Source organism: Pagrus pagrus (genome assembly GCF_965226575.1).
Source record: "Pagrus pagrus genome assembly, chromosome: 10".
Taxonomy (NCBI): domain Eukaryota; kingdom Metazoa; phylum Chordata; class Actinopteri; order Spariformes; family Sparidae; genus Pagrus; species Pagrus pagrus.
Genome location: NC_140194.1, coordinates 30,384,798 through 30,398,113, shown reverse-complemented (window position 1 = coordinate 30,398,113; position 13,316 = coordinate 30,384,798). Strand labels below are relative to the sequence as shown.

At 40.7% G+C, this 13,316-nt stretch overlaps 2 protein-coding genes across 2 annotated transcripts in view; both read right to left on the bottom strand.

Moving 5' to 3' along the window:
- LOC311263245 (uncharacterized protein) overlaps positions 1-13,316 on the bottom strand; it is a gene marked incomplete at its 5' end in the record, with an annotated part of 45,887 nt that overhangs the window by 31,382 nt on the left and 1,189 nt on the right. The window contains 10 exons of the mRNA XM_084363166.1: positions 1,682-1,855; positions 3,622-3,795; positions 3,990-4,163; positions 4,518-6,315; positions 6,415-6,496; positions 6,593-6,659; positions 7,494-7,604; positions 9,326-9,436; positions 11,156-11,296; positions 11,409-11,511. Coding sequence (XP_084219292.1) covers positions 1,682-1,855; positions 3,622-3,795; positions 3,990-4,163; positions 4,518-6,315; positions 6,415-6,496; positions 6,593-6,659; positions 7,494-7,604; positions 9,326-9,436; positions 11,156-11,296; positions 11,409-11,511 — 2,935 coding nt within the window. The remainder of the gene's footprint in view (positions 1-1,681; positions 1,856-3,621; positions 3,796-3,989; positions 4,164-4,517; positions 6,316-6,414; positions 6,497-6,592; positions 6,660-7,493; positions 7,605-9,325; positions 9,437-11,155; positions 11,297-11,408; positions 11,512-13,316) is intronic.
- On the bottom strand, positions 352-1,227 carry LOC311263940 (neoverrucotoxin subunit alpha-like; the record flags this gene model as incomplete). Its single annotated transcript, XM_084364341.1, has 2 exons — positions 1,119-1,227; positions 352-884 (listed from the first exon to the last, which is right to left on the bottom strand). Exons 1-2 carry the CDS (start codon positions 1,210-1,212, stop codon positions 352-354), a joined length of 627 nt encoding a protein of 208 aa, XP_084220467.1. The 5' UTR covers positions 1,213-1,227.

Sequence of the window (13,316 nt, the reverse complement as noted above, 5' to 3'; positions counted from 1 at the left end):
GCCTGCAGTTTTTTCCATTTTCTATTTTTATAAAATACTGCCACGCTGCTGATGTCTTTGACATGGTAGAATAGGATTGAATAGGATTGTTAATTACATGCTGCCATAGCAGCATGTAATTAACACGCCAAAAATCGACCAATCAGAATTTTGGTCGAGCCAGAACGTATCGACCAATAAATCGACCAGTCGACTACGAGATTCAGATTAGTCGATTTTTTGTCGAAATTTCACGGCTTCAGTCGATCAAGGATTTCTTTGGTTGATTACAGCCCTGTTGCTGTGCTTTACAAAGAGTGTGTGTGTGTATGTGTATGTGTGTGTGTGTGTGTGTGTGTGTGTGTGTCCCTCCTAAAGAGACACTGAGGAACCAGGCCAGAACCAGAACCCAGGATAAAGAGGTTGAGTGAATGTGGTGTTGAAGGTGTGGATGTGGATCAGTGTGTCAGGGGAGACTCTGTAGAAGGACAGAGTGCCAGCAGGACAGTCCACATACACTGCTACTCTGTTAGAGACAGAGAAGTAGGAGGGGGAGGGGAGGACTGTTTCTCTCTTATTGTGCCAGACAGAGTAACATCTACCATCATCAAAGCAGCTCAGACTCCAGGACTGATTATTCCGTCCAAACACACAGTCCTCACTGTTTCCTCTCCTGCGGATTCCTCTGTAACTCACTGATATCTCAACCCTTCCTGTCCAGTTGACCTCCCAGTAACCGCGACCAGTCAGACCATTTCTACACAGAAGCTGAGGCCAGAAGTCAAACCTCTCTGGATGATCAGGATATGGCTGCTTCTCTCTGTCATGCGTCACCTTCCTGTTGTTGTCAGACAGTTCGAGGTCTGTGTTTACTGTGTTTGTGTCCACTGTGAGTTCACAGACATCTGATGGAGAGAACAAGACACAATACAGCAGCAGTTTATCATCTAACACAGCTGATGGTTTATTTGTTGCTTTATTAACAGACTGACTCTTAATTAGATCAAAACTTCACAATGACTCATCTTTTTGGATCTTCTTTCAAACTGACAGTTGAATGCAGATACACAAGCTTTAGATTTAAACTACTTTAACATGTGCTGCCTTGTTTTCATCAGTCAAAGTGAACACACACTTACACTTCCTCAGACCAGGTTTCAGCCACTGCTCTCCACCATGTTCCACCCTGGAGGAAGAAACAAAGTCAGGATGAACCTTCAGAAGCTTCCTCATCAATGATCTTCATAAAGCTTCACTCAGATCACCATGAAGACAAAACAGCTGCATTTATAAAACACACTTCATACACACACTCAAACTTTACATCAAATATTCACAAACAACAACTAAATAATAAAAAGGTTAGACAAAAAGGAAACGTCCAGAAAATAAAGACAATAAAATACTAAAACTGAAAGACAGGAGAATTATAATATAAAACTTGGACCAAAAACTGATTTAAGTCAGTTTTCAAGTCAACTTCATTGATTTTGTCCAATATGACAAATAACAGTTTGTCTCCAGGCTCTTTACAATCTGTTCAGCAGGTGACTCCCTCTGTACTCAGAACCTTTTGACAGTATTTGTTAAACAGAGTGTGTGTTAAAGTGTCTTTAAAGGATGGTGGTGTGATGTTAGTCAGGAGGTCAGTCTCAGTGTGGACAGGCACATCAGTGTGTGAGTTCTTGTTGTCTGTTCTTGCCTGAGAGTGTTCAGTCTCCAGTCTGGATCCTCGAGTCCAGCTGATAGCAGCTTCACTCCTGAGTCTCCTGGATGATTGTAGCTCAGGTCCAGCTCTCTCAGATAGGAGGGGTTGGATCTCAGAGCTGAGGCCAGAGAAGTACAGCCTTCCTCTGTGATCAGACAGCCTGACAGCCTGGACACACACACACACACACACACACACACACACACACACACACACAGATTCATACATCATTTATTTGATTCCCATATTAAAATTTGACCACTCAGGCAGCACAGGAAGTTGTTACACATTAAACGGAAATAATAACATAAAGTTCATATTTTGTCTCATCTTAGCAAACAGTTGCCTACTTCTGTTGAACCTGGACAGAGCAAGCACAGTGGAGAAGAAGACCAAAGTTGAGCTGCAGAGTTTGTGGAAATATTGAATCTGAAAATTGGCTTCACCTCTGGAAAACATTTCCTCACCATGAGATCATAAAAGCACCTGTGAAGATAGTGTGCTGAGGTTAAAAAAGAGGCAAAGTCTCCACCAACTCTTGGGATAAATATCTGTCTGATGTTCAATTTTCTTCAGTAGCTAGTCTCTCGCTGTGTCTGTCAGCTGTTTGCTGCTGGGCAGGTAGTGTACAGAAGGTCTATCAGAGCTTGTCTGATTAAAACAGCTGCAGCTGAAAAAGGTGCTGATGAGAGCAGAGAGACTGAATCAAAACAGTAAAGTTGTGGGTCGTGAAAACAAAAATGAACTAAAAAATGCTTCAATGATCTGAAGAGCTGTGGGGTAACGTCACCTGTTGATAAGTCTCTGTGGGTTTGTCACTGTGAGCCATTCCATTCATATTACACGGACATTTAAACCATTGTTGAGTAAAAATACTGATTAGAGTTGCTTTAATCAGTGGTGAGCGATCTGCCTAAAAAATAATATCACAATCTATTTAATTCCAATCACAATCTAAATTATTCTAAATTAAATTATTATCATTTTTAATTATTATCTTATTCATCAATTTTGAAGTGCCCTGTAGACTACGGCCAGAGTTGAAGTAGCTTATGAATTCCTCTATTTACACCATTAAAATACAATATTTCATTAAAGATAGTTCTTGTTTGGCACAAGCTCCTCATCCACCATGGTGCTAGAAATTACTAACATTACATGTTTCAAAATACATTATCCAAGTATGGAAGTCATTTTTTTCTGGTGATGTATTGATGCAAGTTCTAAAAGACATTTTTTCAAGAGGGAAATAAGGCTCATTTGTGTTCTTATATTGCATTTTTGTGTTGTATTTTTTCCTTTTATTCTTGAAAAATGATTTTCACACATGAAAAACTTTTTTTAAATCTTAGAAAATACATAATTGGACAAAAAAAATTCTCACTTGCCCCTCAGAGCTTCTGTGCCCAACAAAGAATCACAGGAAGCAATTTGGCTCCAGACTGTGACCATCAATAGAGACAGTGCGACTAAACTAACTAAAAAACACTACAAAAATATGAAGACTTGAAGACTGACGGTTCTCCAGCTCATAATAAAACCCAACCTTAATGTTTTTGTGTGATACAGTCAGCATCACTAGATTTAACGTCATTTAAACACAGTTTGAACTATTTGTTATTTTTATAATTTCTGGTGATAGGAGCTGCTGCAGCCTCCCTCACAAAATAATAGAGTATAGATAATAGAATGATATAATGGAGTAATACGGTTAAGATGGAAAAAGATAGAACTGTATTGTGTTTCTTGATGATTTATGTGGTGCTCGTAAATTTTGTTACGGTGCTCCTAAAATTCAGTCAGGAGGCTCAGTGCTACAAGTGTAAAAAGTTAGTCTGGAGCCCTCCTACAGATGTTGTATCTTAAATAGACTCAAACTTGTATATCCAGTAACATTTAAAGTCTTCTCTCTGAAACAGGAGCTGAATCCTGACCTGAGAGTCTCCAGTTTACAGTGTGGACTCTTTAGTGCAATAGACGGCTGCTTCACTCCTGAATCCCACAGGTCGTTGTTACTCAGGTCCACCTCTCTCAGACTAGATGACTGGGAGCTGAGAACTGAGGACAGAGCTTCACAGCTTGTCTTTGACAGATTACAGCCACTCAGTCTGAAAAAGAAAGAAATGTAGAGGACATGTGACAACTTTTCTCTCTGTTTAACTTACTTAACTTACAATTGTATTTTGATACACTCAGTTTCAGAGCAGTGTCTGAAAAGAAAACTGGTAAAATGACAGGAGAAAAATGACAACATAAAGGAACAGTTATGGTTCACTCTGTACATGTCTTTTTTAATTCTGACCTGAGAGTCTCCAGTTTACAGTGTGGACTCTTCAGTCCAACAGACAGCTGCTTCACTCCTGAATCCTGCAGGTCGTTGTCACTCAGGTCCAGCTCTCTCAGACTAGAGGACTGGGAGCTGAGAACTGAGGACAGAGCTTCACAGCTTCTCTCTGACAGATTACAGCCACTCAGCCTGAAGGAGAGTTAGTGACAAAGACAAACACTGATACTGTTTCTGTCTTATACAATATAAAACACATCACATTTCTATGGACTGGGTCTTTATAGTCTCAAGTATATTACTGGGATCTGTCAACAATTAATAAAATGTCCTAAATTATACGCATAACTCTGGGATTGAGCCTGACATGAACTACAAAGAGACAGTTTTCTTCTATTTCATGGATGCATTAATCTGTAGAGGTACAATCAAACTAAAGGAACTGATGACTAAATCTTTGAACTCTTATTTGATTGATATTTGATATTAGGAGATTCATTAGTGGAGAAAAACCCTACATGTGTGATACAGTATCTGTTCACTTACAGAGCTTTGTTGGAAGCTTTGACCACTGGCAGCAGCCTCAGAAGAGCCTCCTCTGAAGCACAGTATTTCTTCAGGTCAAACACATCCAGATCTTCTTTTGATGACAGTAAGATGAAGACCAGAGCTGACCACTGAGCAGGAGACAGTTTATCTGTGGAGAGACTTCCTGATCTCAGGTACCGTTGGATCTCCTCCACTAGAGAACCATCATTCAGTTCATTCAGACAGTGGAACAGATTGATGCTTCTCTCTGGAGACAGATTCTCACTGATCTTCATCTTGATGTACTTCACTGTTTCCTGATTGGTCTGTGAGATACTTCCTGTGTGTGTCATCAGACCTCGTAGGAGAGTCTGATTGGTCTGCAGTGAAAGACCCAGGAGGAATCGGAGGAACAGGTCCAGGTGTCCATTTGGACTCTGTAAGGCCTCGTCCACAGCACTCTGGTAGAGATGTGTTGGTTCAGGTTTGTCTCTGAATAGTTGAGACCACCAGGAGGTTTGTTTTCCTTCTGCCAGCAGATTGACTCCAGAGTTGATGAATGTCAGATGGACATGAAGAGCAGCCAGAAACTCCTGAACACTCAGATGGACGAAGCAGAACACCTTGTCCTGGTACAGTCCTCTCTCCTCTTTAAAGATCTGTGTGAACACTCCTGAGTACACTGAGGCTGCTCTGATATCGATGCCACACTCTGTCAGGTCTGATTCATAGAAGATCAGGTTTCCTTTCTGCAGCTGCTCAAAAGCCAGTTTTCCCAGAGACTTAATCATCTTCCTGCTCTCTGGAGTCCAGTGTGGATCTGTCTCAGCTCCTCCATCATACTTGACCTTCTTCACTTTGGACTGAACCACCAGGAAGTGGATGTACATCTCAGTCATGGTCTTAGGCAGCTCTCCTCCCTCTCTGGTCTTCAACACATCCTCCAGAACTGTAGCAGTGATCCAGCAGAAGACTGGGATGTGGCACATGATGTGGAGGCTTCGTGATGTCTTGATGTGGGAGATGATTCTGCTGGCCTGCTCCTCATCTCTGAATCTCTTCCTGAAGTACTCCTCCTTCTGTGGGTCAGTGAACCCTCTGACCTCTGTCATCATGTCAACACACTCAGGAGGGATCTGATTGGCTGCTGCAGGTCGTGTGGTTATCCAGAGGCGAGCAGAGGGAAGCAGTTTCCCCCTGATGAGGTTTGTCAGCAGCACATCCACTGAGGTGGACTCTGTAACATCAGTCAGGATCTCAGTGTTGTGGAAGTCCAGAGGAAGTCGACACTCATCCAGACCGTCAAAGATGAACACAACTTGGAACTCTTCAAAGCTGCAGATTTCTTTGGTTTCAGTGAAGAAGTGATGAACAAGCTCCACCAAGCTGAACTTTTTCTCTTTCAGCACATTCAGCTCTCTGAAAGTGAATGGAAATGTGAACTGTATGTCCTGGTTGTCTTTGTCTTCAGCCCAGTCCAGAGTGAACTTCTGTGTTAAGACTGTTTTCCCGATGCCAGCGACTCCATTTGTCATCACTCTTCTGATTGGTTCATCTCTTCCAGGTGAGGCTTTAAAGATGTCTTCTTGTCTGATTGTTGTTTCTGGTCTGTCTGGTTTCCTGGATGCTGTTTCAATCTGTGTGACCTCATGTTCATCATTGACCTCTACAGTCCCTCCCTCTGTGATGTAGAGCTCTGTGTAGATCTGATTCAGAAGGGTTGGGTTTCCTGCTTTAGCGATCCCCTCAAACACACACTGGAACTTCTTCTGAAGCTGAGATTTGAGTTGACGTCGACAAACTGCAGCAACAGTTCCTGAATGAAACACAACACATCAGTGAGTGGATGTTAGTGTGAAGAAGAAAACAGTTTATTGAGGAAAGTCCTCTTACTGCTAACCCTAACCCTCCTCACCGTCCAACACCTCCTCATCCTCACTCTGCAGAACCTTCTGGAACTTCTTCAACTTGTTCTTCACAAAGGTGACACCGTTCTCCTTAAGATGCGGCAAAAGAGTAAAACTTCAAATATAAAATGAGACATTTCATTTCATTTGCAGCTGAAGTAAAGTTGTTGTTGGACATTAACACACCTTAAATATGGAGTCCAGGTCTGTTGGATGCTGCTGGACAGACTGACCACTGAGAACCTGCTGAACTCTGCAGAGAGAACATAAAGTACGATGATTTCAACCATCAACAGCTTCATATTTTACATCATCTGTCTGCTTCTGGGGCCTTTTGATGGATTAGGTGAAACAGTTTTCTGGTTTTAATGATGAAGCCTTTAGTTGAGTTTCTAGTTGTCGACCCTGTTATTTACCTTCCTGCCTATAACATGGTGTAATACAGTAATAAAGACTGAAGACTTCTTCTGTGAACACAAAATAATTGTTTCTCACATTTTGTGCACAAATTAGTTACAATTGTGTTGGTGAGCACTTCTCCTTTGTCAATCTATCCACCTGACAGCTGTGGTATATCAGATGCTGATTAAACAGCATGATTACTGCACATCTGTTCCTGAGACTGGTCACAATGAAAGGCTACACTAGTGCAGTTGGCATGAACCATCAAACATTAATACTAAAGCCCAGGACTCTGGACATTAACCATCCAACTTCCTGCCAACAGACTGAATCTATGGGCAACAACAAAATATGTTGTCATGGTCCACCTGCACTGATTCACACTTCCTCCAGTCAGAGTACTGAGTCCCAGGAGGAACCAGAGAGAGATCAACATCTTTAGTCCACAAATGATTTGAACAATTGATATCAAATCTGGAGGAAAATCATTTGCTCTCATTTGATCACTTCCTTCATGTATTAACTGTCGATTTCTGGAAAATCTTGAAAACTAAATGTTCCTCTTTGAAGAAAACATTAAATCAGTGGAGTGTGAAAGTTGAGACCAGCTGACAGATCATTTTATGTCAGGACTTGATAGAAGGAGAGCTGCAGAACAACAAACTCTTCTGGTTAACATTCTTACCTTTCTTCAGCAGAGTGTTTGTCTCTGAAGTCTAAAGGTAAAATCACGGACGAGTCACTCTTCATGGACACTCTGCTGGGTGCAGGACAGTCTGGTCTCTGCTGCTGAACCCTGATAGAAACAGACAGACAAACCAACGCACCTCTCAAACTTTCAACCACAAATTAATGTTCAAATGTATCAAAATTTAAAGTTGATTTAAAGAGATGAAGTCCAGAAAAACCATCAGAGTTTGATGATCCAGTTTGGGACGATAACCAAAGTTCATATTATAAGTCAGATAAACTGGTTCTAGTAATCGTGTCATGTTGCTGATCATTCCTTCAGTTTGAAGCTACAACCCTTTTTAAAATGTGACATGAGGAAATAAGAGGAGGTGGACAACATTACAGGATATTACTAAAGCACCTCTTGGGTCCTAAAACCCACTGGCACTTTCACATGTGTCCCCTATAATCAATGTAATAACATCAACAGAGACAAAACTTTGTGGATGTGTTCAGCCAAAAGACATTTCATTATTGAAGCTTCGCTGATTCCAACAGTAACACATGTTGTCTTTAGACTTGAATGTGACTTTGGCTTCTTTTACATCAGCCGCACAAAACCTCAACTGCTGAAGAGATTGGCTGAATACAAATATGCCATCAGGACCAAAAATCGCTAACTACCCCATGACATCACTACAAGACTGTTACCACACCAACCTGAACACTTTAAGAGCCATGACCAGTGAGGTCATCCCAAAAGCCATACAGGGAGGTGATATTAAAACGTGTCCTGCAGTGGGAGAGCCTCTGGATCTAAACCTTCAGGATCACTTCCTTCTCAGGTCTCAACAAGGAAACTGACTTCTCCCCCTTTCTATACCTTTTTCTGTTTTGTCTGGAGGTTGATGGTTTGTGATTTTCTACACTTAAGTTTCAACACGGCATTCCAAGAGAAACACTGTGTCTTTAATATTGTGATGTTAAATCATACTGTCGTGAACTGTCTGACTTATTTTTCATGCTGTATTATTCAATTTCAATATACTATCATTATATCTTCATCTTCAACACAGAATATCATGTTTGTAGGAATTGCTAGTTCAGACTTTTGACACAGATTTTGACAAGTGTTACTGTGATTTATCAGCTCTTTAATATTTACAGGGCTCTCTTCACAGTGCTGTGCACCAGTGTACATTAAAGTCAGTTTTCTGTTCACACTCTGAGGATTAGTGATTGAATACTGTATTTCAATATTTTTCCTTTGTCAGTCATTGCATATGTGTGGTAATCTAAGGATACGTTGCACTTGTATTGCCACTTTTGGAGATATACTGTTGATTCTGAGAGTATAGATCTAAAGAGGCAGAATTAATGTGTCATGTGACAACTTGATGAACTTTTATTTAGAGGACCTGTATTCATTCCTTGAAGAGCAGCTCATTTTTTACTTCTTAATTGACTTTTTCTTTGTTCCTGACCAATTGCAGCACTCACCATGTTGCATTTGAGATTTTTAAATAATCGACTGTGAAATGTCAGAAACGACTTCTCATCACATTTGAGAAGATGGAACCAGAGAGAGATCAACATCTTTAGTCCACAAATGATTTGAACAATTGATATCAAATCTGGAGGAAAATCATTTGCTCTCATTTGATCACTTGCTTCATGTATTAACTGTCGATTTCTGGAAAATCTTGAAAACTAAATGTTCCTCTTTGAAGAAAACATTAAATCAGTGGAGTGTGAAAGTTGAGACCAGCTGACAGATCATTTTATGTCAGGACTTGATAGAAGGAGAGCTGCAGAACAACAAACTCTTCTGGTTAACATTCTTACCTTTCTTCAGCAGAGTGTTTGTCTCTGAAGTCTAAAGGTAAAATCACGGACGAGTCACTCTTCATGGACACTCTGCTGGGTGCAGGACAGTCTGGTCTCTGCTGCTGAACCCTGATAGAAACAGACAGACAAACCAACGCACCTCTCAAACTTTCAACCACAAATTAATGTTCAAATGTATCAAAATTTAAAGTTGATTTAAAGAGATGAAGTCCAGAAAAACCATCAGAGTTTGATGATCTAGTTTGGGACGATAACCAAAGTTCATATTATAAGTCAGATAAACTGGTTCTAGTAATCGTGTCATGTTGCTGATCATTCCTTCAGTTTGAAGCTACAACCCTTTTTAAAATGTGACATGAGGAAATAAGAGGAGGTGGACAACATTACAGGATATTACTAAAGCACCTCTTGGGTCCTAAAACCCACTGGCACTTTCACATGTGTCCCCTATAATCAATGTAATAACATCAACAGAGACAACACTTTGTGGATGTGTTCAGCCAAAAGACATTTCATTATTGAAGCTTCGCTGATTCCAACAGTAACACATGTTGTCTTTAGACTTGAATGTGACTTTGGCTTCTTTTACATCAGCCGCACAAAACCTCAACTGCTGAAGAGATTGGCTGAATACAAATATGCCATCAAGACCAAAAATCGCTAACTACCCCATGACATCACTACAAGACTGTGACCACCCCAACCTGAACACTTTAAGAGCCATGACCAGTGAGGTCATCCCAAAAGCCATACAGGGAGGTGATATTAAACATGTCCTGCAGTGGGAGAGCCTCTGGATCTAAACCTTCAGGATCACTTCCTTCTCAGGTCTCAACAAGGAAACTGACTTCTCCCCCTTTCTATACCTTTTTCTGTTTTGTCTGTAGGTTGATGGTTTGTGATTTTCTACACTTAAGTTTCAACACGGCATTCCAAGAGAAACACTGTGTCTTTAATATTGTGATGTTAAATCATACTGTCGTGAACTGTCTGACTTATTTTTCATGCTGTATTATTCAATTTCAATATACTATCATTATATCTTCATCTTCAACACAGAATATCATGTTTGTAGGAATTGCTAGTTCAGACTTTTGACACAGATTTTGACAAGTGTTACTGTGATTTATCAGCTCTTTAATATTTGCAGGGCTCTCTTCACAGTGCTGTGCACCAGTGTACATTAAAGTCAGTTTTCTGTTCACACTCTGAGGATTAGTGATTGAATACTGTATTTCAATATTTTTCCTTTGTCAGTCATTGCATATGTGTGGTAATCTAAGGATACGTTGCACTTGTATTGCCACTTTTGGAGATATACTGTTGATTCTGAGAGTATAGATCTAAAGAGGCAGAATTAATGTGTCATGTGACAACTTGATGAGCTTTATTTAGAGGACCTGTATTCATTCCTTGAAGAGCAGCTCATTTTTTACTTCTTAATTGACTTTTTCTTTGTTCCTGACCAATTGCAGCACTCACCATGTTGCATTTGAGATTTTTAAATAATCGACTGTGAAATGTCAGAAACGACTTCTCATCACATTTGAGAAGATGGAACCAGAGAGAGATCAACATCTTTAGTCCACAAATGATTTGAACAATTGATATCAAATCTGGAGGAAAATCATTTGCTCTCATTTGATCACTTGCTTCATGTATTAACTGTCGATTTCTGGAAAATCTTGAAAACTAAATGTTCCTCTTTGAAGAAAACATTAAATCAGTGGAGTGTGAAAGTTGAGACCAGCTGACAGATCATTTTATGTCAGGACTTGATAGAAGGAGAGCTGCAGAACAACAAACTCTTCTGGTTAACATTCTTACCTTTCTTCAGCAGAGTGTTTGTCTCTGAAGTCTAAAGGTAAAATCACGGACGAGTCACTCTTGATGGACACACAGCTGGGTCCAGGTCCAGATCCAGGTCCAGGTGCAGGTCCAGCAGAGTCTGGTCTCTGCTGCTCTGGGCTTCAACACAACACACACAGAGCTTTGAGTGTGAATCATGATGGTGGAGTGATTTGAGTGCTGAGCTGTGACATGGAGAAGAGTCATGGACAGTTAGAGATCCTCATCTCACCTCTGAGCTTTGGTCTGGCTGTCATGTTCCCCACACAGAGTGGTTTTAGAGGGAGGGACTCCCTCCTCTGTCTCCTCACACTGATTCATAGCAGAGCCCACACCTTCACACAAACACAACAACATGCTGTCACACATGATTTATCAGCATTCCTCTCAGTCACATGACAAACATACAGAGTCTGACTGGAGGAAACTAATGAAGCTTTCTGACACCAAATGATCAAAACACAAATCTGACAGTTTAGAATGAAGTTTAAAGTAAAACCAGCTCAACATTTTGTTTCTGACCACAGAGACCACAAAGAGCAGTTAAGACGCTTTAACAAGCCAAAATGAATATTTCAGCTCAGCAGAAGCTGCTGAATTCACGTCCACATCAAGTCACAGAGATTTTCTACCTTCATCTGTAGGAAACACTGGAGCAGAGCTCAAACTGTCAGTCCATTCATTGATCAGCTGATTGACAGATCATTACAGGACAGCAGTTTGAATGATTTACACTCATTTTTCCTGCAAAAATAACAAACATGAGCTCCAAACTTCTTCACTGTCTTTATAATTTAAACCTTTGTGCTGCTGGATGTCAGACTTATTAATAGTCGAGTCTAAACAGCTGATGGATTGTTAGAAAAACTGATGAAACTAAGTTGATAATGGTCAGCAGAATCCTGAACTGAGAGAGAAGAAGCTTCTTATTGATCCATCAGGAAGAATCAATTGAGTGGAAGCTGCAGCCAGGAAGCCAATCACAGAGCAGCTGGTGTAGTTCTGCTGTCAGTCCACTAGATGTCCTCAGTCATCTACAGTCACTACAGAGCTGCTCAGTAAACAGATAAATGTCTGCAGGAGGAGAAACTCTGATCTCTGTAAAATCCACTGACAGACAGAATGAGAGTGAAGATCTGGAGCTGAACTCACAAAGTTTCTCACGTCACCACTCAGAGTGCTTCTTTACATTTATTCAGAAAGCTGCTGAGAGACACTTTGACTGAAGAAGTGAGAGGACAGAAGGGGTGGGGCTGAGCCTGCTGGTATGGAGGACTCTGTGTCTCTGCTGTGATTGGACGACAGTCTGTGTCAGTGAATGTCCAGTAAAACATTCATCAATACAATAAACAGATGGACAATTATATTTCATTACACATGTGTGACATCTTGAACTGAACAGATTTCATACAGAGAAATAAAATATTGTTGACTAAATAAATCTTCATACTCTGACCAGGTTATTCTATAAATCAACAAACTGGAGTCTGAAGAGCATTTTTGGTTTGGCTGCAGCTTTATGTCTCAGAACAGTTCAATACTAAAGACTTGATGGTTATTATCTACTGACAGATGCATCAATGCTGCACAGTGTCCCAGACTAATCAACAGTTACATTAAATATGTGATCAATAGTCAACGTGCTTCCATCTTGCATTAATGCAGAGTTGGAACTAAACCTCGACTGTTCTGAGAACTTGATGAACGTTGTCTTGTTTTAAAATGATGTGCGAGTTATGTGCAGCTGTTGTCCGTCGGCAATAATCAAACGTAGGCCTCATAAATACTATTCAGTGTTTCACTCTCACTGTCGTCAGCACAAAGTCACAAAACAGCCGTGGAAGCAGCTCACAGCGACACACAGGCAGACTAGAGAGATGCACTGCAGGCAGCACACCAGTTTAACGTCAGGCTAGTGTTGTCACCATACCGACACTTTGGACTTTGATGCAGTACCTTGAAAAATACTGACGTTCGATACTGTGTTCGATACCACGGAGAAACACTGACACAACTTTGAGGACATAAAACTTTAGATTGTTAGCAATACATTTATATCTGTCAAATTAAAATGATATCGGCCCGAGCTCTGTCGGCCCACTGGGAAAATGGCCGGTGTGCCAGAGGATGAGTCCAGCCC